The 26,275-nt window shown below is 41.3% G+C and overlaps 3 protein-coding genes across 10 annotated transcripts in view; 1 reads left to right on the forward strand and 2 right to left on the reverse strand.

The window, feature by feature from the left end:
• wnk3 (WNK lysine deficient protein kinase 3) overlaps positions 1 to 10,882 on the reverse strand; it is a 32,758-nt gene extending 21,876 nt beyond the window's left edge. For all 8 annotated transcript variants that reach the window (XR_011310526.1, XM_069688836.1, XM_069688850.1 and 5 more), the window contains exons 1-2: positions 10,618 to 10,882; positions 3,167 to 4,342 (exon numbers count right to left, since the gene is read on the reverse strand). Coding sequence is in view for 7 of the 8 variants with exons in the window: in XM_069688836.1 (XP_069544937.1) it covers positions 3,167 to 3,895 (729 nt within the window). In the remaining variant the exon portion in view is untranslated. The remainder of the gene's footprint in view (positions 1 to 3,166; positions 4,343 to 10,617) is intronic.
• A 1,732-nt stretch (positions 10,883 to 12,614) lies between these two features.
• Positions 12,615 to 18,039, reverse strand: fam3a (FAM3 metabolism regulating signaling molecule A). Its single transcript, XM_069688851.1, has 10 exons — positions 17,731 to 18,039; positions 17,173 to 17,204; positions 16,980 to 17,084; positions 16,727 to 16,750; positions 16,487 to 16,613; positions 16,103 to 16,161; positions 15,947 to 15,997; positions 15,749 to 15,833; positions 14,709 to 14,835; positions 12,615 to 13,737 (listed from the first exon to the last, which is right to left on the reverse strand). The coding sequence occupies exons 2-10, from the start codon at positions 17,183 to 17,185 to the stop codon at positions 13,639 to 13,641; spliced, it is 690 nt and encodes a 229-aa protein (XP_069544952.1). The 5' UTR covers positions 17,186 to 17,204; positions 17,731 to 18,039; the 3' UTR covers positions 12,615 to 13,638.
• Positions 18,040 to 18,445: 406 nt separating this feature from the next.
• Positions 18,446 to 24,001, forward strand: idh3g (isocitrate dehydrogenase (NAD(+)) 3 non-catalytic subunit gamma). The gene is made up of 13 exons (XM_069688852.1): positions 18,446 to 18,544; positions 18,765 to 18,828; positions 19,145 to 19,149; positions 20,541 to 20,638; positions 20,731 to 20,846; positions 20,951 to 21,011; positions 21,152 to 21,284; positions 21,649 to 21,782; positions 21,894 to 21,996; positions 22,088 to 22,234; positions 22,376 to 22,470; positions 22,576 to 22,636; positions 23,070 to 24,001. Exons 1-13 carry the CDS (start codon positions 18,464 to 18,466, stop codon positions 23,169 to 23,171), a joined length of 1,200 nt encoding a protein of 399 aa, XP_069544953.1. The 5' UTR covers positions 18,446 to 18,463; the 3' UTR covers positions 23,172 to 24,001.
• The last annotated feature ends 2,274 nt before the right edge of the window (positions 24,002 to 26,275 follow it).

Here is a 26,275-nt window from a genome sequence, read left to right on the forward strand (position 1 = left end):
CCGAGTTATGCTGTCTGTGCAGGGTTTTTGTTCCAGCCTGACAGGCACCCACTGTAATTAACTCCCTGGATCACTCTGCATGCTCACTCAAACAGACAAAAAGTGATGGGGGTGGGAGGTGAGGGGGGGGGGAGACAGGAGAGGGGGGGGGGTGATAGGCAGACACATACAGTGACATATGTTGACACAGGCAGATGGGGAGCAACAGCACTCACACAGAAATGTAATACATGGACAAGATACTGTACACACAAACATCCACTTAGAGTAATGGATGGCAAAATATACAACTGAAGCAATTGCAAGTGAGATATATAGCTCTGGCCTTTCAGGTTTGGAATTCCCAGGGATCGGGAGGGAGATGGTGTTCGCACTGTGAACTTTAATTACCCACTCTTTCAAGCTGCATTTGGACAGCTAATCCCCTGGCTTCCCTCTCTTTATGGACACAAGAGGAGAGGAGCATAGTGCTCCCAGGCTGCAGTCTCACAGGATAGTGGGTAGCATCAAATAGTGCATTGGCTGGTCATATACAGGTTGTTTATCACCCTGTCCCACACAGTGCCTTCAAACCGGAGGCCTTGCACAGGCAGTTTTGTGGTCTCTTGGCATTATAATTCCAGAAGTGAATATATTCGGGCCGTTAGAGATTCCCTGTAGTTTTAAGAAGAGGGAATTACCTCTGTTGAATTTCAAAATTACAAGAGTGTAAAGAAGTAAGTCAACTAGTTTGTTTTGCTTCACAAATGACACAATTTAGACAAGACTATTGTTAGCTTAAGTGAGATATCAACACTGTACTCCGCTTTTAAAGATTGCCCACACTTCATCCTTTAATAGGGGGACGAATTAATGCCCCAACCCTAATCTATCTCTAGTCAAGCCTACCATTATCATCACAGCACTGTATCATTTTTACTCCGATCGCTGATGTCCATTCTAATGCCACTTTGCACTTAAACTGTGTACAAGCGTTGGTAAGGTGGAGTAAATAGAACAGAGCATGTGCCCTGAGTGACTAGAACTTTGCACTGAATGTGGCACTGGATCCATCTATAAGCGTGTGACCAGGTCGGTGTCGGTGTCGGTGTGTGTGTGTGTGTGTGTGTGTGTGTGTGTGTGTGTGTGTGTGTGTGTGTGTGTGTGTGTGTGTGTGTGTGTGTGTGTGTGTGTGTGTGTGCATGTTTGTGTGTGTTCATGTGTCTCCCTGAATGTGGTAAGTTAGCATTAGCTCCGCAACTGCTCTCTGGGAGGGATGCCATAGTAATCCTCCCCCCACCTCTCCTCCCCCTTTCTGTCTCTCTCTCTCCCTCCCACTCACTATCACCTCCTGTGTCTCTCTCTTCTCTCTCACATGGCCTTTTCCTCTTCCCCTCGCTGATGCACTATGTGTCAGACTGTCACTCTGTTTTTATCTCAAATCGTTCATCTGTTTATGATGTGAAATTTCATTAGAGAGGGAAATGTGCACAGTGCTCTTAATTGTCTCAGTAATTTATGATTGATGCAGCCTGTTTTATTTTAACAAATAACTGCCAAAATCTAGTATCTTTTTATAGGATTTAATTTGACCTGTTGTATTTTGTGAGACAAAATTGGATAGATCCAATTTGAGTGCAGCTTAAGCCTAATGTCTTTTCATTTTCCAAAAAAAAGGCTTTTATCAGCTCAGATTTTCTCACAATCATGAACCGAGGCTAAAAATGCCTTTACTGATGCCATGAAATAAAGTTATCTGGTGGCAAAACATTCATGACACATTGTTATTGAAGGTGAAACATGCTACCTATGCAAGCTGAGTAGATCTCTTGAGAAAAGGACACGTTAAGTATTTAATAAAGCACTGAACAAGAACTGTCAGTATGACATCTCAAGCAGCAGAGACCAGCTGTTAATGTGAAGCTGATTCCCCGAAATGTTGGACTAATACCAGAAAAGGTGATGCGGCATGCCTGCTGCTTGTTAGCTCAACAGACAGAGCTTGATCTTAAGGATTAGTCAAGGCTCTTGTTTTGGAATTAGCTCCTAACCAAACACATGACTGACTTTTCTAACACAAAGCCAGCAGTCAAATCAGACGGCTTACCATAACACTGCTCTCGATTGTGAGGCTAAGAGTCGGAGGGATGCCTTTCTTCTCTTCTCCGTAAGTCTTTCTCCCACCACATGTTGAAGTCACACCATGTAACAATGTTTCCCATTACGTCTCAGCATAATAAAATCCGGTTGGCTCCAGTATGTAAAGACTTTGACGGTACTTTCACATTAAACATTTATAATCTTTAATTATGATCCTCCCACTGTAATGTCATTAGATGACAAAGAGTTCCTTGTAGTAAATGTTTGCTGTTGTTACACCTACATATGCTACAGGGTTCCTATTTGCTGTATTGCTCAGTAAATGGATCCCATTCAGAATTCCCCTTTCACGTGACTATTTGCATCTCGTACATCATAGCGTGACACACGAGACAAGAGTGGGCTGTCACTACTGTCTCCTCGGCGATACTCATAAGCATGCTAAAACTAGCTGACGTAGCAACATAATGTTGACCAGATATTTCACAATAATAACTAATCATTTTAAAAATTGTAATACATATTGATGGTTTGATTACTGACAATATTAGCCTGTGTAATAATTCATTTCCATAAAATAAGGCAGAGAGGCCGTACGTACTCTAGACGCTTCAAGATGTTTCTTTTCAAAAGCTGTGAGGAGTCCCTTTCTCTGGTTTCAAAGCCTTCCCCTACAACACAGTGCCATCAATACAAACCCTAAAATGAATACTTCCATTTTGTGTAATTCAAGCCAATGCAGGAAATACTGTTTGTAATAGGACATCTATCACAACAAGAAGACACGCTCACAGAAGATAATTCTATTATTCATAACAGTCTTAGAAAAGGCAAAGCATCCACTTTCGCTTTGTAATGTCACTCAGGCACGAGCGACACTCCTGCTTTTCATCCCCATCTCCACTCAACGTGTGACCAGCAAGCAGACAACAAGCTGAGATTTCCAAATTTCTCTGTCACTTAAAAAGAGAAATACCAGGCTTAAAGCCCTGATTTATTTGGGTTTATATCCTAAATGTGTCAGATAATGCAGAATGTGTAATTATGGTTGCATATTTGGCATCATGAAGAAAACAGTTTGTCTTACCTGAAGTTCACACCAAGCCACCTCCACCCAAGTCTCTGTGTCCAGGCCTTTATACACAGTCTTAAAAGCTCCTCTGCCCAGTTCAATGTCAAACTTGAGGAACCTTCCTCCCGGAGAGGTGGCTACAGCCTTCATCTCTGCCTCCTCCTCCTGCTCGCGGTCCCTTTCTTTACCCCTCTGTGTAGCTGCAGCTGCAGTAGCGTCTTTGCCAGGCTCATGGCCTGAACTGGGACATGATGGGTCGTGCCCCAAGGCTGCACAGGATGAAGCAGTTCCATGCTGCTGGCCACTGCTATTGAAGACTGAGTCTGAAGAGCGTAGCTCCAGGTGGGGGGCACTGTGGGGCGCCTCAGGGGACACCTCCACCTCATCGTCCGCCTCACAAATCTCCACGCTCTTCCTGAAGAAGCGCTTCTCCCTTCTCAGTCGTTTCTGACCTGTATCGACCGGTAAGGAGGGCGTGGAGGACGAAATCGGTCTGACTGTGGTCTCCTCACACTGCTGGGAAGCTTCTCCTCCTCCTCCTCCTCCTCCTCCAATTCCTCCTTGCTGTCCTTCTGTCACTCTCCTCTCCTGAGTCTGGGAGGAGGGGAAGTCCATCGGGGTGCTGTGTGTCCTCTCCCTCTGTTGGTCGGCCCTGCCCTCCCGCTCCGTGTCCTCCTCCTTCTTTCCATCAGGTTTCTCCGAGGAGTCCTCGGTGCCTGTGGGTTCTCCTGGGTCAGTAGCCATGGAGAATGGCCTTTCCCACCCCTCCTAGACCTCCTCCTCCTCCTCCTCCTCCTCCTCCTCCTCCTCCAAACCTTTGCTGGTCCGTCAGTCCCCGTCTCTCTCGCCTTCTAGTCCACCAGGCTGTTCCAGTGCTGCAGGTGAAGGCTGTCCTTGGTCAAACTGGCAACTGTCCCTCACTTCTCCTTTGCCCACGTCCTCTCGGTCTTCTTTTCTTTGCTGCTTTACAGTAACGCAGGACGGTGAGACCACAACCGTTAGAGAATAGTTCCTGTCCTCACTTTCCTTCTCACCATTTCTTACATTCACAGCTCACTCGCGCAGACCTAATCAACGAAAGCCACTCGTCTCTCAGCTTGAACAAACACACGAAAGCAGGCGTTGTTTTCAAGCCTGTTGAAGCTGCTGTGTTTTTCTTTCAAACTGTTGAGTCAATATCTTCAAGTAAACCTGCAAGACAAAAACAAAACACTGCATTAGTACTCAGATGGTCGAGGAAGACAATCAGTCATATTTAAGTCTCTAAAGAAGTTTGTATTTGTTGAACTGCATTTTGAACAGGTTCCCCCATACACAAATTTGAATTGATGATTAAGGAGGTTAGTAGGTTTTGAAGATCTCCATATTTGGTGTGAATTTTTTTCCATGTCTGGAAATGGTCTTATTTCATGGCTGCTTGCTGGTAACTAATTGCATAATGTTAATGCAAACACGTATGTCAAACAAAAGCTTAATCTTTATTTGTTTAAACCAAAAGAGTCCTCAAATAATATTCAACGAGCCTGGTCAAGATTCGAACACGTCTTCATCAATCATCAAGCACGTCCTGTGACTTAGGTTGTGTTCGACAGGTCTATTAGTCAACAGAAAGCTGCAGTTAGGAGTATGCAATCCCATCCATTAAATATGGATGATGAACTATGGGCCAGTTGAGTTTGAATAATTCATACGCAGAGGGATTGTTGAACTGTACAGGAGTAACTACCACACATTTGCAACAAAGAGCTCATAAATATACACAACTATGATAATGATTATCATCAGCACAGGCATCAGCCACCAGTATTTAGTTCAGACCCAGTCAACCATTCAAGCAGAGTGATATTAGACATAATTCAAAGTTTCTAGCTGAGCCTCAGTATTGCCCCGCCAGATGAAGGTGCAACTGAACACAGCGACTTTCCTCTGACATGGTGATCTCCCATTTAGGTTCCCGTGTATGTTTGTTAGTGTGAACACTGGCGGACATCTTTCCGATGACGTCTTCATCCTTCCCCTCTCCACCTGTCCAGAGGTCTTGTATCTCCTCTGACCTCTGACAGCCAGTGATCTCACAGCGGCTGCATCAGAGCTGTTTCATTAAGACACTGGCCAGCCTGAAGTTACTTTGGAGACAGTATCTAACAGACGGGGTTGACCTACCAATAAAAGACGCAATAAAGCCCGGAGTCACCATTTATGATGAAGCATTTGAACTCGCAGGGAGAGAGAGAGCACTAATACCAACAACAAAAGCTGCAGAGACGGAAAGTCCTGGGAGGGTAATGGTGCAGTATGGAAAGTAAAAGGTGCATTCTAGGTCAGGGTTTTAACTCACTTTGCATATTAGTTTACAACTCAACACGTATTAGTTTACAACTGATCATCTGAGACTTTCAAGGGCCACTGCCATCAGGCATCCACGTCACTGGCCCCCAAACTGTCTAGGGTTACAGCTCTCTTAGCTATGAAGGTACCCACGAGGACTACACATGTACAGTCAGTCTTTGGCAGCTGAAATATTTTCTTCAAAGTCAGAGCAGCAAGTCTAGACTTTTTCTTCAGTTTGAGCGAAGAACACTGGAACTACTGGGGACTTGTCTTGTTGCAGCTATTATCTCTTTTATAACACAGTCTTTAACACTCACATCAAGCCTATTGTCTCTCCAGGCTCAAAGGAAACGGGTCGGACATACAATGCTACTCGCTGTCAGTCAAAATAAAACACAATACGCTGATATTAGACCAACTGCTAAGAGGCTCATGAGGAAGAAGGCAGAATTCCAGTTCAGCAACATTCCCGAGACAAAGGCACAAACTGTAATTACCATTAAACAAGTAGCCTCCCACACCTCATGTCACAATGAAACAAAACTGATTATGAAATCATGAACGCATATGGGAGAACAAGGCCATTTAAATTACATACTGCGCACATTACATGCAACAATGAGATACATTGTAATTTTCAATTGCTAAACTATTTATAAATGAAACATGAGATTATGGGTTTGATTGGGGCTAATCCAGTGAATCAAACAGTCCTGCTGCTGAGCTTGTATGACCTTAAATATTACAGTTACTGCTACATTGACAAAATATTAGTGTCAGTTCCTGGAGTTTAGAGTGATATAACCAGACTGCAATTTTTTTTGTCCAACCAACTTTTTAAATGCTGAATTTCACAATCAAGAAAAGCTAAATAGCTTCACACTTAGAGAAGATGGAGCAAGTCAATTGTGTGTCAAGTTTCCATCTTCAGTTTCTGCCAGCTACTCATGTAAATGCTGCAATAAGCTAGAATACGACTGCCATGTTGAGAAACGTATTACTAATCTGAGATTTCATGACAAAACGAAAGGAAAAGTGAATCGGGGCAACCTAGGAGGTACATGTTTTAGTGTACAGTGAGTCCTAAAAGGTAACCGCCATGTGGGGAGCGTAAAGGGGGAGAAACAACAGGCGATAAAGAGAGGGAAGTTGCCCCTTTAAACAGGAGCTTATTCTCCCATGTCCCCAGGGCGAGGAGTTCCCATGAAAGCCACATACCGGACAGAGTTATCACAGTACATCAAACACGTTCAACTGCATCACTGTCTCTCACACACCCGCCCAGTCTCTCTTCATAACTCACACACACACTAACACTAACACAAACACACAGACAGATACAGATATCAAACACACAGCAGCAAATCAGAACAAACTTTGGTGGGTCTCTCACTCTGTCTTTATCCGTCTGTCCCTCTCCACCTTTTATACACAGACAAGAACGCATGTCCCGTTTCAATGAAAGAATGCCGAAAGGAATTTCCTGACGCCAGCCGAATGACCAAGCAACCGCCCGTGTGGGCAAACGTGGTAAAAGTTGAAGATAACAAAAACAACAACAACAAAAAGCAACACTGCAGCTAAACTGTGACATCTCGCTTCGGCTGCAAAATGACTCCGGGGCGAAAGCGTTCGCCAAGTTCCCGTGTCGGAGTTCACCGTCTCTTCTGTTCTCTCTCAGCGCTGGAGTACATGAGAACTGAGCATCTGACACGCTGCCCTCCGCCTGCCCTCCGAGGCTTCTGTGAGGCTCCTCCACGGGCGGAGCACCTGCAGCTGCCTAATCATTTTTGGAAATGTGCAGCAAAAATCATCGCGACATCTTTTGTTTCAAGAGCGCCGAAGATGCGATTTCTATTCTATTCTCAGAAACCTGCTGAAGGCCCCCAGTTTTTTTTTTTTTTGTTATCCGCGGTTTGTGTGGGGGAAGAAAAAAAAACAAAAAGAAGTCTGAAGCGGAGGTAAAAAGAAGCCCCCCCGCATAACTTAAGACTTACTCCTGATCGAAAAACAAAACGCACGTCCTACATTGCTGCCTACGGCAAATACATTGATACGCTGGCCTTTTTTTTTTTTTTTTTAATCAATAACTTCATGGGGACACATGATAATCCCTCAAATCAAACCGCTGCTGGAAAATTAGGCAAGGCGGACAAAAGGAAGAGCCGGGGAAGCCGTGTCTGCGTGTGTGTGTCTGTCTGCGTGTGTGTGTGTGTGTGTGTGTGTGTGTGTGTGTGTGTGTGTGTGTGTGCGTGCACGCAGACAGCTATGTTTTTGCAATAGAGGGGCACATTTAGATGAAAAGAGTGAATAACTAGTGGCGAGGGGGACAGGAAGGGAGCAGGCAGACAGCAGAGTTTCAAACAGAGAGAGAGGGAAGGAGAGACGGAGCGAGGGGAGCCGGCGAGCACAAGGGGTGGGAAAAATGTGTGTGTGAAAGAGAACAAGAGAGAGATAAAGTGAGGGGAGGGCGGGGGAGGCTAGGGGGGAGGTGGCACAGACAAAAAAAATATATAAAAAAATCGGGGGCTTGGGGGGGGGGGGGATTTTGCCTGATAAAATATGTGCCAATGTTTGTGTGAATGAAAGCAGTGACTATAGCTAAATTTCGGCCTGAACAAAAGCGGCTACAGTTGTGTGTAGGGAGAGGAGGGGAGGGGAGCAATGTTTTTAATGGTTGGAAACACGAGGGGAGAACATTAGCATGGGGATAATTTCCGTTATGAGAGAGGGCAGTTTGAAAGGACTGCACAGGACTAATAATTAATATGCTCAAATGACAAACTTACTAAAGGAAAAAAAAAAAAGGAAAAGAATTGAGCTCAAATGACTGATCAGTTAGCAAAAACATCAAACTTCATAACTGATAACTGTTTTAGGCATTTTTAAGCAATAAATACCAAATATCCCCTGATTACATATTCTCAAATTGAAGGATTTGCTTTTATAAATAAGAAATGCAGTTGAATTTGTGGACTGTGTAACGCAACACTCTTCGGTCTTGTGTGTAGATCAAAGATCCAAAAAATGAATTAAAATGCATCTACAGCAGCCTATGATGCCAACTTTGCCATGCATCATTAATGTAACACATGAATCTTTCCTGTCTTCTTCCAATTCAGCATTACTCCCACAGAGATTTACAGATGGGATGGAGGCTGAGTGATGGGAGGAGACGGGGCAGAGAGTAGCACAAGGTCTGGGAGCTCCTGGCCAAAATTCAAAATGGGCTTGATGTCGAGCAGCAACTATTCTTTATCTCACAGGTCTACACCTGAACTCCGCAGCTCAGCTGTGGACCATACTGACAGATATAAAAACAGAGACTGTATTTGTTCAGTGACACCATGTCTTAACAGGCGCGACTTCTCTCATACAGTCACACCCGGACACATTACTGTAAGTAGCAGGTGTAAGCCCTCCAAGAGCTGACTGACTGTGTCTGCTGTTGTCACATTGAAAAACAGGCAGTGGTTTGGTTCAAACTGTGATTGTGTGGCACAATTACAATCAATTGCAGTGTTCAGGACAAGCAGCATGGCCAACACACTACTGGGGGAGAGAGGACACTACAAATTAAACTCGGTTAACTTCTTGATGAATAGATTAGCCTGATAAAAAAATTTTTTTTTTAAGTATTTGTAGAGCAGTGTGTGCAAAAGAAAATACTAACAACTCCTCCTGCTCAATGATTAGACGAGCTGTTCAGCACATGTTGCTTCCCCGTGGTGTATTGAAATCGGCCGAAAAATATCAAATGCCAGTAACTAGAATCAAACACACGCTGATTGTTCTCTTCCCATTAGGGGAACTAAAGGCTGAAAACACAACAAGGACTTTTGTCCAATCCAGGTCAAGCATGGGAGAGCAGAGTGTAGGTAGCACACACAGAGTACTGTTCACTGAGGGAGAGACGGAGAGAACATGTGTTATCTAACTCCCGTTTCTGTTCTCTTTCTTTCCCCTCAGTGAGCAGAACCAGCCAATTCCAACGGATTCCTCTAATCCAGGTGAGCAAAAGGCTCCTTAATCATCCAATGATGAGTCAGGATTACATGTCACTAAAGTGGCTTACTACTCCTGGAGCTCATATCAGCGACTGGGCCCCTTTTACTTTTGCAAATGGTCTCTGAACCTTTCCGGATGATGCCTTACTCAGAGATCAGCAAAGTGTAGATTTCAGTGGTCAAGCACCTGTCAGCCTTTTTTCCGAGGAGAGCAAGCAGTCCTCCCTTAACGTTGGGAGTACACCACCGTGGCTCTCAGGACGCACTGTTTTCATCTATAAAAAGATCAATACGGGAGTTCAGGAGGTGATGGGTAGCGTTTTACATAATTTATGGATACCCAATACAATCATTACAAAAAAAAAAAAAAAAAAGATTATAAAACTAATAATGCACCTCTGCGACTGACAAGAAACAGTTTCAGACGTGATGTTAGAAGGGCGACTTTTAATTTTCCAACACAAAGAACCGATGAAGTGAAGCAAAAAAAAAAAAAAAAAAAACGCAATGAACGTATGTTATTTATAGGCTACCAGCATATTCAACACGGCGACGCCTGGACGTGCACCATGTAAGTACAGCTATTGGCTAGCCGGTAGCTCAGCTGACTTTGGGAAAGACACCACCACCATATACAGGGCAAAGAGCACAGTGACTGACAGCAGATACAAACCCCCCTCTCCTCTCCTCCTCCCTCCCTCCTCCAGACCTCCTGGACCTCAGTGCCCGGAGCAGCTTTAAATGATGGGCTAATAACTCTTGAGGTGTCTTGAGGGCCCGTTTCCCCGCACGTCTGCACTTGACTTAAGTGTTTCCAAATCTGCATAATTTATTTCAGGATATTACGAGAAGGATAAACGGATAGGCGAAACATGCTGAACAGAAATAACAACGACGTCTCTCCGGGGGGGGGGGGGGGGGGGGGGGGGGGGGGGGGGGGGGGGGGGGGGGGGGGGGGGGGGGGGGGGGGGGGGGGGGGGGGGGGGGGGGGGGGGGGGGGGGGAGAGAGAGAGAGAGAGAGAGAGAGAGGGGGGGGGGGGGAGGGGGGCACGGTCTTCTCGCACGCCGCGATGTTTACTGTTTACACCGTAATTGAAAAATAACAACAAACAAAACAAAAACACTCACCCGAATGTTGACATCGTAGCTTGTCGGTTCCGGCGATATATATATATATAGCTAGCTAGCAAACTCACTGAAAACTGGATTTGTGTTATCTATTTACAAACGTCAGGGTTATTTACACACGGCTTTCTGCCTACAAAATTATTTTACAGCCATTGAAAAAATACATTAAAAAAAAAAAAGCTTTAGAAAGACAAAAAAAAAAATTAAAAAAAATAATAATAATAATCGCAGAAGCGTTTGTTATTTTTTTTGTTTTTTTTGTTTTTTTTTTAATCTGCTTTATATTTTACAGGCTCGCCGCGGTGCTTGAAAATCCCCACCGGAGCCGTCGAGCCTCGGGTCTGTGTGTGAGAGAGGCAGGCGGAGAAGAGCGCCTAGTGTCCGCGTTCCCGTTCAGACGATGCTCGCCGTTTGGTCTACAGATTTCCCCGCTCGCTGCTCGGTTTGTCGGCTCCAAGTTGCGCGACCGGCCATTCACGTGTATCCGTAAAATAACGGTGACTTATGTACATAATTTACAACGCACGACACCGACGGCCTTCAGCAGGTTCTCGTGTGAACTGAGCGCGCGCCGCCTGCCTTGCCAGTTTCTCACTTGCCACGGGGGCTCATCATCATCATCATCATCATCCAGAGGACGAAGAAAACCTACAGTTGCCTTAATCCGCCACTAGGGGGCAGAATACTACATGTTTATTACGTGCACGGTTTATGTGACTTTAATGCTGCCTTCACTGCTCCTCGTAAACAAGTAACAAGCCTGCAAAGGATATTAAAGGATATTAAAACACGTTATATGGTTGGCGTAGATTTGTATTAATTTAGATTCCAACTATGTCGTAAAAAAAAATACCTTATGTACATATATGTTTTTTCTAGTGATGGAAAAAGTATTCAGTAGGAGCACAACAATTTAAAAATATTTCATTCTGCCCCTCAAAACTTACTTATTGATTAAATTTAAAGACGTGTTATCAGGTCAAATAAATCAAAAGTTAAAAAAAAAACTACTGTCAGCATTGCATCGCATAAATTGTGTTTGCAAAATGAAAAATAATTTTCAAAAACAAGTAATTAGCTGTCAAATAAAAGGAAGGACTGTAAAAAGTATAATAGTGCTTCATGAAACCTTTTAGTGGAAATGTAAAGCAGCATTAAAGTAAAGTACAAGTACCTTAAAAGTTTATGCAAGTACAGTATTTAGTAAACCTACTTGATTACTTTCCCTTTCTGGTGTATTTGTATATGGAGGCATACATGTTTATGTTTGTACAACGGTACTGTATGCCCACTATATCTATCTACAATTGAATTTGTTTATTTTGATACATATCTTGTTTTTCTTGTGAGCTGTGGAACCTCTGAAAACAGAGTTCCCCTTGGGACAATAACGATTTTATTAGTTGTAATACCCCTGTTTCTATCTGATGTATTCAAGTGGAATAATAAAGTGCATGTTAAGTGGGACACAAAAACAGCTAAATAAAAACTATACAGAGTAATTATTAAAGTGTGCCTAAATGACAGCACTAAATATGATAATTAAGTCCCAGTAATAATCTGAGCAATAAACTATATCATTAATAATTTAGTAGTTGACTGTAGGCTCTTGGCCCGTTTGAACGTCACATGACGTATTGCTGGGATTCACAATTTATCTAATAACACTTGAATGCCCCATAACACATTTCAATGGAACAATGCAATTGATCGTTTGTCCTCATCTCGTTAGAGTGTACCGATTCAACGAGCACCATGATTTTATGCTGTCACTGAATTTACTGCCAAAACAGAAATCTTCCACATTAAGTCCGCAGCATTGATCTTCACCGGAGCATGTTGATGAGGCAGACGCCTTCAGCAAAATGAACCGAGTAACCTCAGTGAGATTTGGACTTCTGTCGCCCTCTGCTGATTCTTTTCAAAAACGACTGTTCCACTCAACAATACTCGGGACCCATGGAAAAAAACAACATACAAATATTGCAGCATTTTTTATTCATCAGTATTGTTGTCACAATACAAACAGATTGTAGTGTTTTGTAGAAAATAATATTTACACTTATGTCACATAAAATAAGTTAAAAAAAGAAGAAAAGACTCTTAACCATACAGATAAAATAATATTTATTTATTGAAAGAGGGCAAGTGAATACATTCAACATAAAAAAAAACACCAAAAAAAAAACACCCACACATGTATGTTGAATCTTCAACTCAGTGGAAAAATGCTCACAGGCCTGAGACAACATTAAAACTATTGGCTTTATGATGAAAACTCAAACAATCAACCAGCTGTGTTTTCTATCAAAGTAAATAAATAGTTTTCTAAGTATTATGAACAAATATTTGACATGAAATCTGTAAACCCGTGGAAAGCAACAACTCCGGTTCATCAAGTTCTACGAAGACAATGGTAAATAACACTAGGCATAACAACTATCAATGAATATTATATAATGCAAATATATTAAGATATTCAAATATAAAATTTGTCCACAGACCTGGTGCTAAGGACTCATTAAACTACTAGAGTAACTCAAAGGTTTTTCTTAGCTGATGTGGATTAGGTTTTCCAATTCTGTAGTGTGAAACCAGTTAGTATGTTGTTTTTATTCTGTGCAAGTATTCAACATTTTCCAGCACAGAATATTGACAGGCAGTCTTGCAGGGAGGAAATATGTCCATTTCCTATGATGGCTTTGGAAGACCTACTCCAGCTGTGTTCATTCACTAGTCAGTTACACTTTGGTCACAAAGCATTTGCACTTTCAAGTTTCGGTTGACATGATATTGTTTTCCTTATTTCTAAAACATTACTTCAGCTTAAAAGGTGTCTCACAAAGCTTAATTCATAAATCCTCTACAACAGGTTCCAGCAATTTTAAATATATCAAGTCCAGACAGTCTTTGCATTCAACTCATGCCTCAACCATGAGAGGGAGCAGCTCCTTGGCTTTCTAGCAGTCTGTTTCGCTGATGCTGCTAGGTGTAACGCATGTGAGAGAGTACCGGGCATAATTAACCTTCCAGTGGTGGCCGCAGAGGAATGCAGCCATCCATCTCCAGAGACTCCGGCCAGCCTTCATACTTGTTGCTGCTCTTACTGTTCTTCATACGCTAATGGGAGCAACCACAGACAAACAGAACTGATGTCACCAACCAAGGATCAGGTTCATAGTAGCTTCTGGATGACAGCTGATCGTACAAGATAGGTGACATCTTTTAAATCACTTTTCAAAACATTTTTAAAAGTAAAAGTTAATTATCGCACACCGTGTCTATTTTCAACATGTCTCCGCTGTTCTATTTTTACCATTGTTGCTTTATATTTTCATTGTTTGTGATTGTTTTCATGGCACTATTTGCTTTCGTTTTGAAACGTTCTTCCATGTAACGCACATGGTAACGTTAAGGCCCAACACACACAGGCTGCGTGGCATGCAATCCACTTGCGTTTGAGTGTGTCCACACTGGCAGCATGTCTCCAGCGGTGCTGCGCCTACCTGTCCTATTATTGAATAATTGAGTTTCCCTTCGATAATCGCCATGAGTAATAAATGCTTGAGGTCCAACAAGTGATGATTTGTAACCAAAAAGCAGGCATGTGATATTTGTTTACCTTCATTCAGAGCAAGACACACAGACACAGAGGAAAGATAAGGAAGGAGAGACGGCATGCATGATATAATCAGAGTTGACAGTTGATTACTGTCATCATTATATAGTGCACGTGATCACAGATATTTTCCCTGTATATTTGTACTGGGAACCACATGGAGCACAGGTGACAAATAGGGGTCAGGTCTATTCTCTGCATGACAGTATATATGCGAGGCATGACTTAAGCGTGAGACGCACTGTGCGGCTACTCTAAGCTGTTAACATGGGCTGTGAAATGAAAATCAAGGCGCAATGCATACTCCATGCAGGCAGTGCGTCCCGGGCCTAAATCATGATCATACGGTTTTGTCTGGTGAGTCCTTTTGAAAATATACTTATACTATGAAACAGGAAGCACATCATCATGTCAAAATAAGCAGATCTACTTTACACTTAGCCTCTGCTCAATATTAGTAATAATAACATACCTGCTCAAAGGGACTCTTATTCTCAATGCCCTTGGCTCCGACAAATACCCAGGTGTCTCTGAAGGCCAGCTCCTTTATTGCCGTGCTCCCCAGCTCCTCAAACAGTCGTCGAGACTCGTCGTTCATCCTGCCACCGAGAGAAAAAAAAAAACCCCGTCAGTTTGTCAACAGTTTAATGAACAGAAAATGTGTTTACGGAATCAAATCTGATGATGAGGTGCTTAAGGCAACATTGGAATTGATTTGATAACTGATAGGTTTATCTGTAACTGAAACGTCAAGATTTAATTGAATTGAATCAAATTGATTGGATTATTTGGGAATGTACGCAGCCCTGTTTACAAAGCTGATACGTTTTGAAGCCAAAAGGCTTGTGAGGGAAACAAAGAGGGATTTATGATCGTGCTCATTTTGTATTACTGAAAGGCCTCAAGTGTTCAAAACTACAGAACGAAACATTAGACGTCTCATTATCACCAACAGGACATGTTGTCTTTATTATTCTTGATTGCACCGGTAATGTCCTTCTGTGAACATTTTGATTTTTACAGTGTTACACCTCACACACAACTGTCCCAAATGCGAGACAAAACATCATTTTTAAAAGGACTTTTTTTTAATGCATAACTCCTCATGTGGCATTATTAATTGCTTGCTTGACGATACCTTTTTATATTATGCATGATTTTCAATAAGTTAGAAAATGTATGCATTTACGAGTGGAGTGTACAACGATGCATTTAGCTGTGAAGATGACAGAAGATGAACTGATAAGCATTAGCTGACGATATATAAAACTGGTTGGATATTAGCCCTGCTGTTGTCTAGCTATTTGAAATTTAATTTATTCTTCAAAATGTTTAACATTTTAACACAATAACAACAATAACATGACTTTAACACAATAACAACAATATTTATAATATGAAATATCTTTCAATTTAGCTGACAATTTATAGGTTAGAATTAATATGAAGTGTGTCTTAAGTTTAAAGTGAGAAGTGCTGAACTAGAACTGATGGCACATCATGGATTCTTACTTTGTAGCTGCATCATCGAATGAAGCCACGAACACAAGAGTTCCCTCATGAAGCGGTCGCAGAAACTTCAACAGGTCAGAAACATCTGAAAACAAACATCAAATGAGCTGTGAACTGTGGTTTATGGGTTTTTATTAACAAGCCATATGTCCCACGAGATGGGGAATTCATAGTAGATATTAATATGTTTTTTATTACCTCCTGCCCACATATCAAAGGATTTTGTCTCCAAGAGCTCGCCTGTGACCCCTGGAGCAAAGACACATGAGTAAGATGTTAAAATACTGTGACTAAGAGGAAATAAAATTGTAATACAACACAGTCTGCTGAAATCTAAAAGAATGACCTTCTTACCATTCACCAAAGCTATGTTTAGTCCCCTGCCAACGTTGTTCTTCACACTGCTCAACAACCTGTTAGACAGAAACACAAGCATCACACATACACATCAATTTACACACTTATTCACACTACCCAACACTGAAGGACTAACAAAACATAAAAAGGGACAAGACCACAGACAGAACTAAGGAGATGAGGCACAAACAGACTGAAACAATACTTGCATTCAGCTCCCCAGACAGACTTGGAGGCCTGGTTTTGACAGCACAGAGGAAAAAAAACAGAATAGAGTGTGAAGAAGAAAAAAAAAAGAAAAAAAAAGGAAAACACCACAAAAGAGACAACGGGAGAGACAAAGACATAGATGAAGGGAGAACGTGGTAAACTAAGTCTCACATCTTGTCCTCCAAGCAAATCTTGGGGCCAATGACGTTGGCAGCACCAGACACCAGACGGAAAGCCAAATGCTTTGAGGGACAGGGGGCTGAAAGTCCACATTTAAATCTTCGAGGTCGGGGTTCAGCTACAACATACAAAAAAATGAGTCAGTGGTAATAAACAGAAAGATAAGGATACAACATTATCATGGTGATACCTGACGAGTAGAACCATGTCCTACAGTTCCCTTCTACTTACCAGGCGTTGGTTCGTCACTTCCACCTGAAAAAATAGAGGATTTACAATCGAATGAACTAATAAGAAAAACACATTTTCATACACAGACCTCTATCAAACATGCATCAAGATTTAATACGCGTGTATGGTTGATACTTACGAACATTAAATGATCAAAATTAGTCTCTAGTCACTAAAATGTTAGAAGTGTGAAAATATTTATCACCCAGAACCTCTGATAATCCAGTTACTGTTTAAGCAGTATTTATCTTACCACTGAAGAAATGTCGCACAGATGAAGCACTATCTCCTCCAAAAAGGGTGTTGGCGAGCAGCCAGGTGAGCCCCACCAACAGCAGCACAGCCACAGCCCGCAAGCCTGTCAGGAGAAACAGTTAACGCCAGTTCAAGCAAAAGACACTTTGAAAATACTTCCAGACAACTGACATACTCTAATTTCCACCCACCTGTTAATCTCATGATTCAGTGTCTCATAGACCTGGACAGAAACATTAGAGTTGGTTAATTTCAGTCATGTTTACAATGCGTAGTTAAAAGTTTAACACAGGGGCTTTATTGTCAAAAACCCTATTATAATTCCATTTTCCAGTTATTAGAGTTTAAAAAGGACATAAAATAGAAAGGTCAACCTGAAAAAACAAACAAAATATATGCATATTTTTAGGTTTTTAAAAGAAACAAACATTACTGTGTAAACATGTAACTTTAAAGAGTTTTAAAAACTTGTAAAAAAAAAAATCTTGAGGGATAAATACGTTTCACTATTAAGACAATGAAATTAGCTATCCAATTAAATTTGGGGTTCTTTCCCTCAAAGCCTGTGACATCTTTCACCGAGAGCTTTTTTTTTGTGACCATGCAAGATGGCTCTGCAGACATGACGTTTTAAGGTTATGACATGAACCCACACCATCGGAAAGACAAGCCAAAATAGAATATGTTCTGAACGACACCATTAATCACTTTTACAAACAAACTTAAAAGTTGAAAATGGTAAATTGTACCTTATTGGTCCACGTTTCGGGCGAGTATTGCCTCGTGTTGTTGCCTTTTGCTGGGATGTACCGAACGTCAAGAGAAGCTGTTGCTCTGGTCAACCGGGACTTTTACTATTTCTTGCGCTGTTTCCTCATTGACGCGTTCCTGACGTAAAAAAAAATAATAAAAAAAAAAATCTTTCAGTAAAAAGACAACCCGAGGCTGATGTGGTCAGTCGAAGTTGTGTCACTGTGATTTCGACGAGCATGTGGAAAACAATGTTTGGTTTCTCCCATTTGTCTTCCGGATATATTTCCAAACCCAGCCGTGATCACAGCGGCTGCGCCAATAAGATCACGTGACCAAACTTATCTTAGATTTTAAACCATTTCTTACATTTTATTGCTGATTTGTCTCCTTAAATTGTCACAAAGTTAACTCAATAGATAAAAACTGAATGTCTAATCTGATTTTTTTTTTTAATTTTTTTTAAAAGTAACCTCAACCTCGTACACGATTTTGTCCGTAAGACGGTAAAGTCATGGCATGTCCTACTCTGGCTCTGATTGGTTATCTGGTTATTGTCGCCCTAACATTGACCAATTATTAGTCCTCATGCGTAAAGGTAACGGCCGCAGCCAACGAAATCTAGCCAATCAGATGTAGGGTAGGGCGGGTCATGCCTTCGCCGTGTTATAATTTTTTTTTTTTTTTTTTTTTTTTACTTTTGGTGCACGCGGATGCTTTTCCAAAATCAAGATGGCTGCTCGCAGTGCCGTACTCTCTGTGTCCAAAATTATTAATCCGTTTCTGGGTGGACGCCTTGGAAATTCGGTTAAAGTAAGACCATATAACGTTTACCTCGTTTTATCGGTTGTGAGTGTTGGTGTGAGTGACTCTGAATTATACTCCGTTATTCGATATGAACACAAGGTCATACGGATTGATTTAAGCAAGCCATCAGGCTTCCTCCTGTTAATTTAAAATGTTTGTTAATCAGCATTATTTAAATCCACTAACAAACACTCTTGAAATGAACTGTATTCATTTTGTTTTTCAGGTATTTGGAACGACTGTGACAAGTCACAGGAATAAAACCTCGCATACTGTGAGTAAATCTGACAGTGGGGCTCAAAATCTGTCAAAACGAGTAACCTGATTTTTTTCAGTTTGTCACTTTTTTATGTTATGCCATAAAATCACTGTTTCTCATTAAACTCTTTATTTCCAAGCTATATGGCTTTGGATTAAATTTGGGGTGTTTTTCATTTTGGGTTCACTGTCACATGGGAGTGCTATACATCTGGGTTTTTTTTTTTTCTCTTTGGGTGGGGAAGAGGTTATACTACAACTGTATTATTTGGAGTTAACATGTTCTTCTTCCAAACTGTCAAGCTGACTCTTGTCCTTCTGCTTTCCTTGCTGTCCGTCAGGGTGGAGATATTGTAAGTATTGTAACTATGATCCAGAAGACCACTGGTATTCATCACAATATTATTACCGTCATGGAATATCACATGTCAGATGGATTGCATGGGATCTCCTACTGGGACATTTTCCACTGCTTTACAATTATCAAATTGGTTCTTGACTCACAATATTAAAGATAATACATTATATTATAGCTGAATCGTTATATTGCCCACCCCTGAATAACACCCTCAAATACATACTTCTGTGTTGCCTTGGACCTGTATTAGTGGTTTTGTATTTTCTTGCCCATTGATTATAAACTGTGCTTTTGGACAATATTACACACGTTTTACTCTTATTGTCTTTTCATTCGAACACAGCATGACAGTTGACTTTCATATATTTGAAACTGTCAACCCACCATAATGAACAATACTCCACATGAACTTTTTTCATGAAGTGACATGCATAAGCCATTTTGAAAACTCTTTTTGCTGTTTTTAAAAAAACAAAAACATAAACTCCCAATTTTACAATGTCTTTTGTGAAGTGAAATGTCTAACCAGAACTAGTCAAGATCCCCACAAGTGGTGATAGTTTTGACAAAACCCAATATAAACAAAGTTATTTTAGTAAATAACTAAGGCTCCAGTGATAAAATTACTTGGGTTTAAAAAGAGGTAAATCTTGCATTAAAATGTCTTACTTCAGTCTTTACAAACAAACACATTTTTGGCCTGTGTCGCTTGAGCTGCAGTAACTGGAGGCTTCTCTATGCACAGCTGCTTAGCTGGCATCTACCTACACATGAGGTTCACATTTGTGAATTGGAACATCCTCTGATTGTCTGCATGTCAGGCATTTAGTGGGATTATGTAAATTGTTGCAATGGAGAACAACACTGGTTACGCTGCCCCAATCTAAACTGCATGAATCTCTACATGCAAAGCGTTCAAATGCCATGACACCCGCCACCATAAGAACATTCTCAACTTGCAGGAACCACTTTGTATGATGTAACATAATGTGCTTAGATTTAAAGTTCTTGGATACATGTTGTTGCTGGTGAGTGACATGCAGGCTCTGCGTGCACAATGAACCACCACTCATGATTATTCGCCTTCAGATAGAGCCATTCAAGCCAACCGGTATAAATTCCTGAAATTTTTCAATTGCAGTAAGAAGAAACACAGTAATGTCAGGATTATTTCCAATATTGTGCAGCCCTAGTCTTACATCTGTGCAAAGTGATGTTCATATAACACTGACATTTAACTTTAAAAGTGGGAGGCTGGAAATCAAATTCAATCATATGGTAGTATATCTGCAAATTTACATTGGGTATTTGTTGATATGGGTAAAAAAAAAATTGCAAAATCACTCGTGTTGGTCATCGCAGTGAATAATGTGTTAAATATTACAGCCCCCTCCTGCAAAGTATGGAGGCAGACATACTGTGACCCTCATACCTGGAGATGGAATCGGTCCAGAGCTTCTCAGTCATGTCAGAGAGGTTTTCAGGTTGGTTAGACTTTATCTAAATCTTGACCGAAAGTATCAGCTACAGACAGGCGAGGGATGCCTCTAATGTGTGGTTTGTAATTGTGCTGCAGGTTCAGCTGCGTGCCCGTGGACTTTGAGGTGGTGCACGTCAACTCTGCTGTGGAGACAGAGGACGATATCAATAATGCCATCACAGCCATCCGCCGTAATGGAGTTGCCCTTAAAGGTAAGCAAGGACATGAAAAGCAGGGCACGGCTGTAAGCAGCATGTCGCTTATACTATGACTATGACACTGTAATTTAACTTAAATTGCTCAACTCTTCTGGCAGGCAACATAGAAACCAAACACACCATGCCGCCATCTGTCAAATCCAGAAACAATCTCCTGCGGTAAGTGTAAATAAAATATTCATTTCCCTTGATGAAAGGCCCTTGTTTGCCAGATGGCTCACACATCGTCCATAATTTGGTCCTTTGTGTCCGTGGGAGTCATTGTTTTCTCCCTCTCCCTCTCGTTCCATTTCCAACAGCACAAGCTTAGACCTGTACGCCAACGTGATGCACTGTCAGTCCCTCCCCGGAGTCCAGACTCGCCACAAGAACATTGACATCATGATCATCAGGGAGAACACCGAGGGAGAGTACAGCAGTCTGGAGCACGAGGTCAGACAGAACAGAGAAAACAATCAATTCTTCTGTCTGCTGAAATACATGCGCCCTCCTTTGGAAAGACCTCTTTCCTCTTTTGTTCTTTTTTGAAATGGTGGTTCGGTACCGTCCATACACTTTCGAATATACAGAATTTGCAAAGGGAAATAATGATGCAGAAACTATTGATGTGACACACTTGGATCAATACTGACCTTATTAAAGAGACTAATATTGGATAGACGTGGTCAATCACCAACAGACACAGTATGAAATAATAAGTACATTTTATTATCATTTATTTATTATTATTTTATGTTTCAACTCTTAATGTTGAACTTTAGTCTTGATTTGTTATTCTCCCCACTGTATTCTTCAGAGTGTATCAGGGGTGGTGGAGAGTCTGAAGATCATCACCAGGAACAATTCCTTCAGGATTGCTGATTATGCTTTCCGACTGGCCAGAGAGAAAGGTCGCCGCAGGGTCACCGCCGTACACAAGGCTAACATCATGTAAGGTCCTTGGTGGCAAATGTATCCTGTCAGAGCTGTCTGGCCCTCTGAGTCTTGCATAACGTTCTTCTGGTGCTCAAAATGTTGAGTGTAGCATGTGTGCTTCCACAGGAAGCTCGGTGATGGCTTGTTCCTGCAGTGTTGCAGGGAAGTAGCCTCTGGTTACCCAGACATCACATTTGACAGCATGATTGTGGACAACACCACCATGCAGGTGATAACGTTTATAACATTTCACGGCATTAAAGGAGCGTTTGCAGATGTTCCTTGATCTAAATCATTTTGCTGCCGCCATTTGTTTATAGCTGGTATCCAAACCGCAGCAGTTTGATGTGATGGTGATGCCTAATCTGTATGGAAACGTGGTGAGCAACGTGTGCGCTGGCCTGGTGGGAGGGCCTGGCCTCGTGCCTGGGGCCAATTATGGTCGGGACTATGCTGTTTTTGAAACGGTAAGTGTTTAGAAAATTAGCAGGCTCGTAGGACACTGTTCCCTTTGATTTCGGATGCATGAAAATGTATGAGTCATGTCTGCCTGATATATTATAATTCAGAGAGATTCACCTCTATCTTGCCCTTTTCTGAAATTCAAGGCCACGAGGAACACAGGAAAAAGTATTGCAAATAGGAACATAGCCAACCCTACTGCCATGCTGCTCGCTAGCTGCATGATGCTGGACCACTTGAAGTAAGCGTATAAAATACCTGTTTCCCTGCCATTTCATCCCAGATGTAATGTTGCAACTGTGCTATACTTGTAACGTGAACAATTCTTTCTCGTGTACGTCTCCAGGCTTTACGAATACGCAACTTTGCTCCGAAATGCCATCCTCACCACGATGAATGAGACCAGGGTGAGTCTCCCATCACCGATAGGCCCATCCCCTCACCTGTCATGCTGCCATAAAGCTAACAGGCCATCATTGTCGGATTAGAGGATTAGAGGCCCTGGTGGCCGGTCTGGCACGCTTCCTAAAAAGCATCACAATGCATTCACACAAAGCAGCATTGTGTCCTTTCACTGTCCCAAAGCTTGAACAAAGTTCTACACTGTATGGTATCTGATGTTACATTGTATGTCTGTGGCATTAATTATGGTATTTAAATACCTGATCTGGAAACTGATTGCTACTTACCGACAGTTAAAAACACAATGCGGCTCTCCACATACAGTATGTGGCAGGAAACATATTGCACAATGATACAATTTCAGGGTTGAATTAACTGTTAATTATTTCATTATAATTTTGGACCATGTTTGTCAGCACCCTGTTCTTTTTCTTGCAGTTGCACACGGCTGATATCGGAGGTCAGGGCACCACATCAGAGGTGGTCCATACCATCATGAGGCTCATCCAGAGTAATGGACAACTGACAGCAGAGTTCTAAACCAGTACTGTGGACCCCTCCTCCCCCCTTCTCCAAACACACACACTCACTCACTTATCAGTGGTGTGAGTTTAAACAGGTACCTGGGGCAGGTGTACAGGATGTCCATACATGTCTGTTTCCATGGCGTCGGGCCTTTTTCCTCATGAGCATGTTTTACCGATCAATTAACTATACAAACGACCAAATATCCACCCGTGTCTTTCACTTATAATAATAACCAATACTGGACTCATTTTAAAACGGTTTATATTGGATAAACCTCCATTATCACTCTTTGTAGTTATTAAATCCTTCTGTCAGGAGAGGTTTTACTACTGGAATTAATGAGGTGAACATCTGTGTCCTTACATACTGTTTTAAAGCGCCCTTTTACAGTTTGTCTGACACCAATCACACACCAAGCTCAGAATGATTTATAATATGAAAATAAGGACATAAGATTGTCCACTCTACAGAATGGATTATTTATTTTTCAAATTATGACCATGTTACAGCCTTTTCAATCAACCGAAATGTGCAATTTTTTTTTTTTTTTATGGTTTAACTTTTTTTTGTCATACTGTAACTTAAATTTCAAGTTGCCTATTAAATACTGTTATGTCCTCTATGTTCACATCATTTTAACTGTATTTCATTTATAGTGTATCATCAGAGTCGTTGAATATCTACGCTTGTGCCATAACCTTCTTCTCAAGGTTACTGTTGTCTTTCAATTTAAACGGGAAACTGCTCTTAAAGCCTGAAATGAAAAGACTGGTTTCATCATTTTTGTGGATGGGCATGTATACTGTATAACATCAATAAAGAAATACGCTAAATTATCTTAATCATTCTGGGGGCATGTTTGAATTTAAAAGTAAAGTAAAAAGATTTCTGTATACACAGAAACCATCTCATTAGATTCACCTAACTAAAATGAATGTGGTCCAATTAACAAGTCTTGCAAATTTTAGAGACTGCAGTTTGTGGTGCTGTTGAATTGTATTAAACTCCTGGCAGGTGTTGCTGCTGACAGTTGTATTAAACTAATTTCATAATAAGCTGATTACCGAGTTAATAGATCTTTTATAAAACAGGAAGGTGTTATTGCTAAGATCCATTATCTCCATTCGTTGCCTCGGTTTCCAAGAAAAGCTCTGTTGTGGCCTCCTGCTGGGGATAAAGATTATTTTGCTCCAAATAAAATAAAGCTCACTGTTCCCTTCCGTTTGTTTTACAATGTCATGCTCCGTCAGCATCTTACAACACTGGATAGCAAACTGCCCTTTTACATTTCACCACTAGGTGGCAACACCACTTTCTGCAGCTGCCATGAACTAAACTTGGAGCTGAAATATTCCCAGATGTATGCATATGTGCTCCATTCATACACTGTGGTGCAAGACAAAATGCAGGCTCTACTGTATGTGCTAGTATCACTATATGTTATTTTTGTGTTGCTCAAAAGCTGCAGGGAACTTGTAGATGCAAGAATCTCTGGCAGGCAGACTCCTCCACATAATTAAGAATTTGAATTTTTTTTTTTTTTCACGTGATTTCAGGGAATCAAGCTTTTGGCTTCAAAGTACATGTTTCTTGGATAAACGTGGCAGATTTTTGCTTTGCCCTCTATTGAAATGATCAACATTTAAGTTCAAACCATTTACTACAGTTTCACCTGGTAAAACCAAACAACTCGTTATTGTTTCATCTGCGTATGTAAAATGCTCTGGCCATAGTCTCATTGGGATAAAGTGCACGGGTCCTCTGAGACGGCAGGAGGAGGAGCATGTAGACGTAATTGTGGTACATCATTCAGTGCTGACCTCCTGCTCATATATTGTACAAATAATCCCAGTCCCCCTCTCTCGCGCTCCAATAGGGCCTACAGTTCTAGGGGCACATCCCAATGTAATGATACTGGCCGATTTATCATCTGTCCAGTTCTGTGGGAAAGTTACAAACTGTTCCCTCTCTTTGTACATTTACATACTGAGTGCAGAAACCCTCTGATGAGGCTCTTCTTTTTTAGATTTAGCTGTCCAGGGGAATCAGTAATCATATGCAATCATACAGTGCGTGTGTACTTTAGCTTCTGCCAGCTGGCTATCTTTAACCGTTTTACTCCCTCTTATTTCATGTCAGCCACTCTACTCCAGACCAGCTTTTTCTAATAATTTTACTCCACTTAGGCTGTTTACCTCACTGTAACTCACATGACCTCTTATCACTGTATATAAAGTAGACGCTATTCTTCCCCCTTTGTCACCCCTCATCTCTCGGTCTTCCTCCTCAGCTGCTCTGGTTCCCTCAGAGCCCCGACTGGAGCCATGCCACGGGACTGACGCTCAGGCGTTATGGGAGAATGGGGGATGTTGCAACAAACCACCGGCCATTTGACCTTTATGGACCACTATTAAGTTCTTGCATCAAACCCTATTAAAATCCGCTTTGCAGTTTTTTTTCTTCAGGAGTTGCCTTTAAAAGGTTGGTTCACGCAAATTACGAGACTCTCCCTTACCCTCAGTGTTTTAATGTTATATAGCCATGCAAATAATTTTGGTTTTATGAGCCCAGTTTTATAGATTCTGTATCTGTGGAATTTTCGTCTGTCATTTCAATACAAGTCGGGATTAGATTTGTCTGTTTCACATAAATAGCAAACACATAACATTGAACCCAACGAACAAAACAAATACAATAACATGAATAACATGTATCACATCAGACATTACAAATACAATTAACTACCAAATTCCAATAAGTGGCTGCTGAGCATCAATTTAATTTGTAGTGCTCACACCATTAAAAAAATTTTTTTTTTTAAATCACATTTTTTAAAATTCTGCACAATCTTTTCTTTCTAGACACATTGTCTGAAAGGAGAAAAATGTAAGTTCTTGATATTGTGAGCATCGCAGAAAACATGTATTCTCCTCTGTTGTGTTAGAGCTGCTGCTAACACACAAATATTTCAAAACTATGCTGGCCAAGTCAACCAAATCTACCTACATGGTCAAATTTAGATTTTATTTTTTTCATAGTTTGAGTGAAGTGAGACTTAAAATGTTCCACATGCATTCATTTGCCAGTTTATTAGGTACACCTCGTTAAAACACATG

The sequence above is a fragment of the Brachyistius frenatus genome, unplaced genomic scaffold, assembly GCF_029030835.1.
Source record: "Brachyistius frenatus isolate BFR_SWC_R1_liver_20210118 unplaced genomic scaffold, ASM2903083v1 Contig_6, whole genome shotgun sequence".
Lineage (NCBI taxonomy): Eukaryota > Metazoa > Chordata > Actinopteri > Embiotocidae > Brachyistius > Brachyistius frenatus.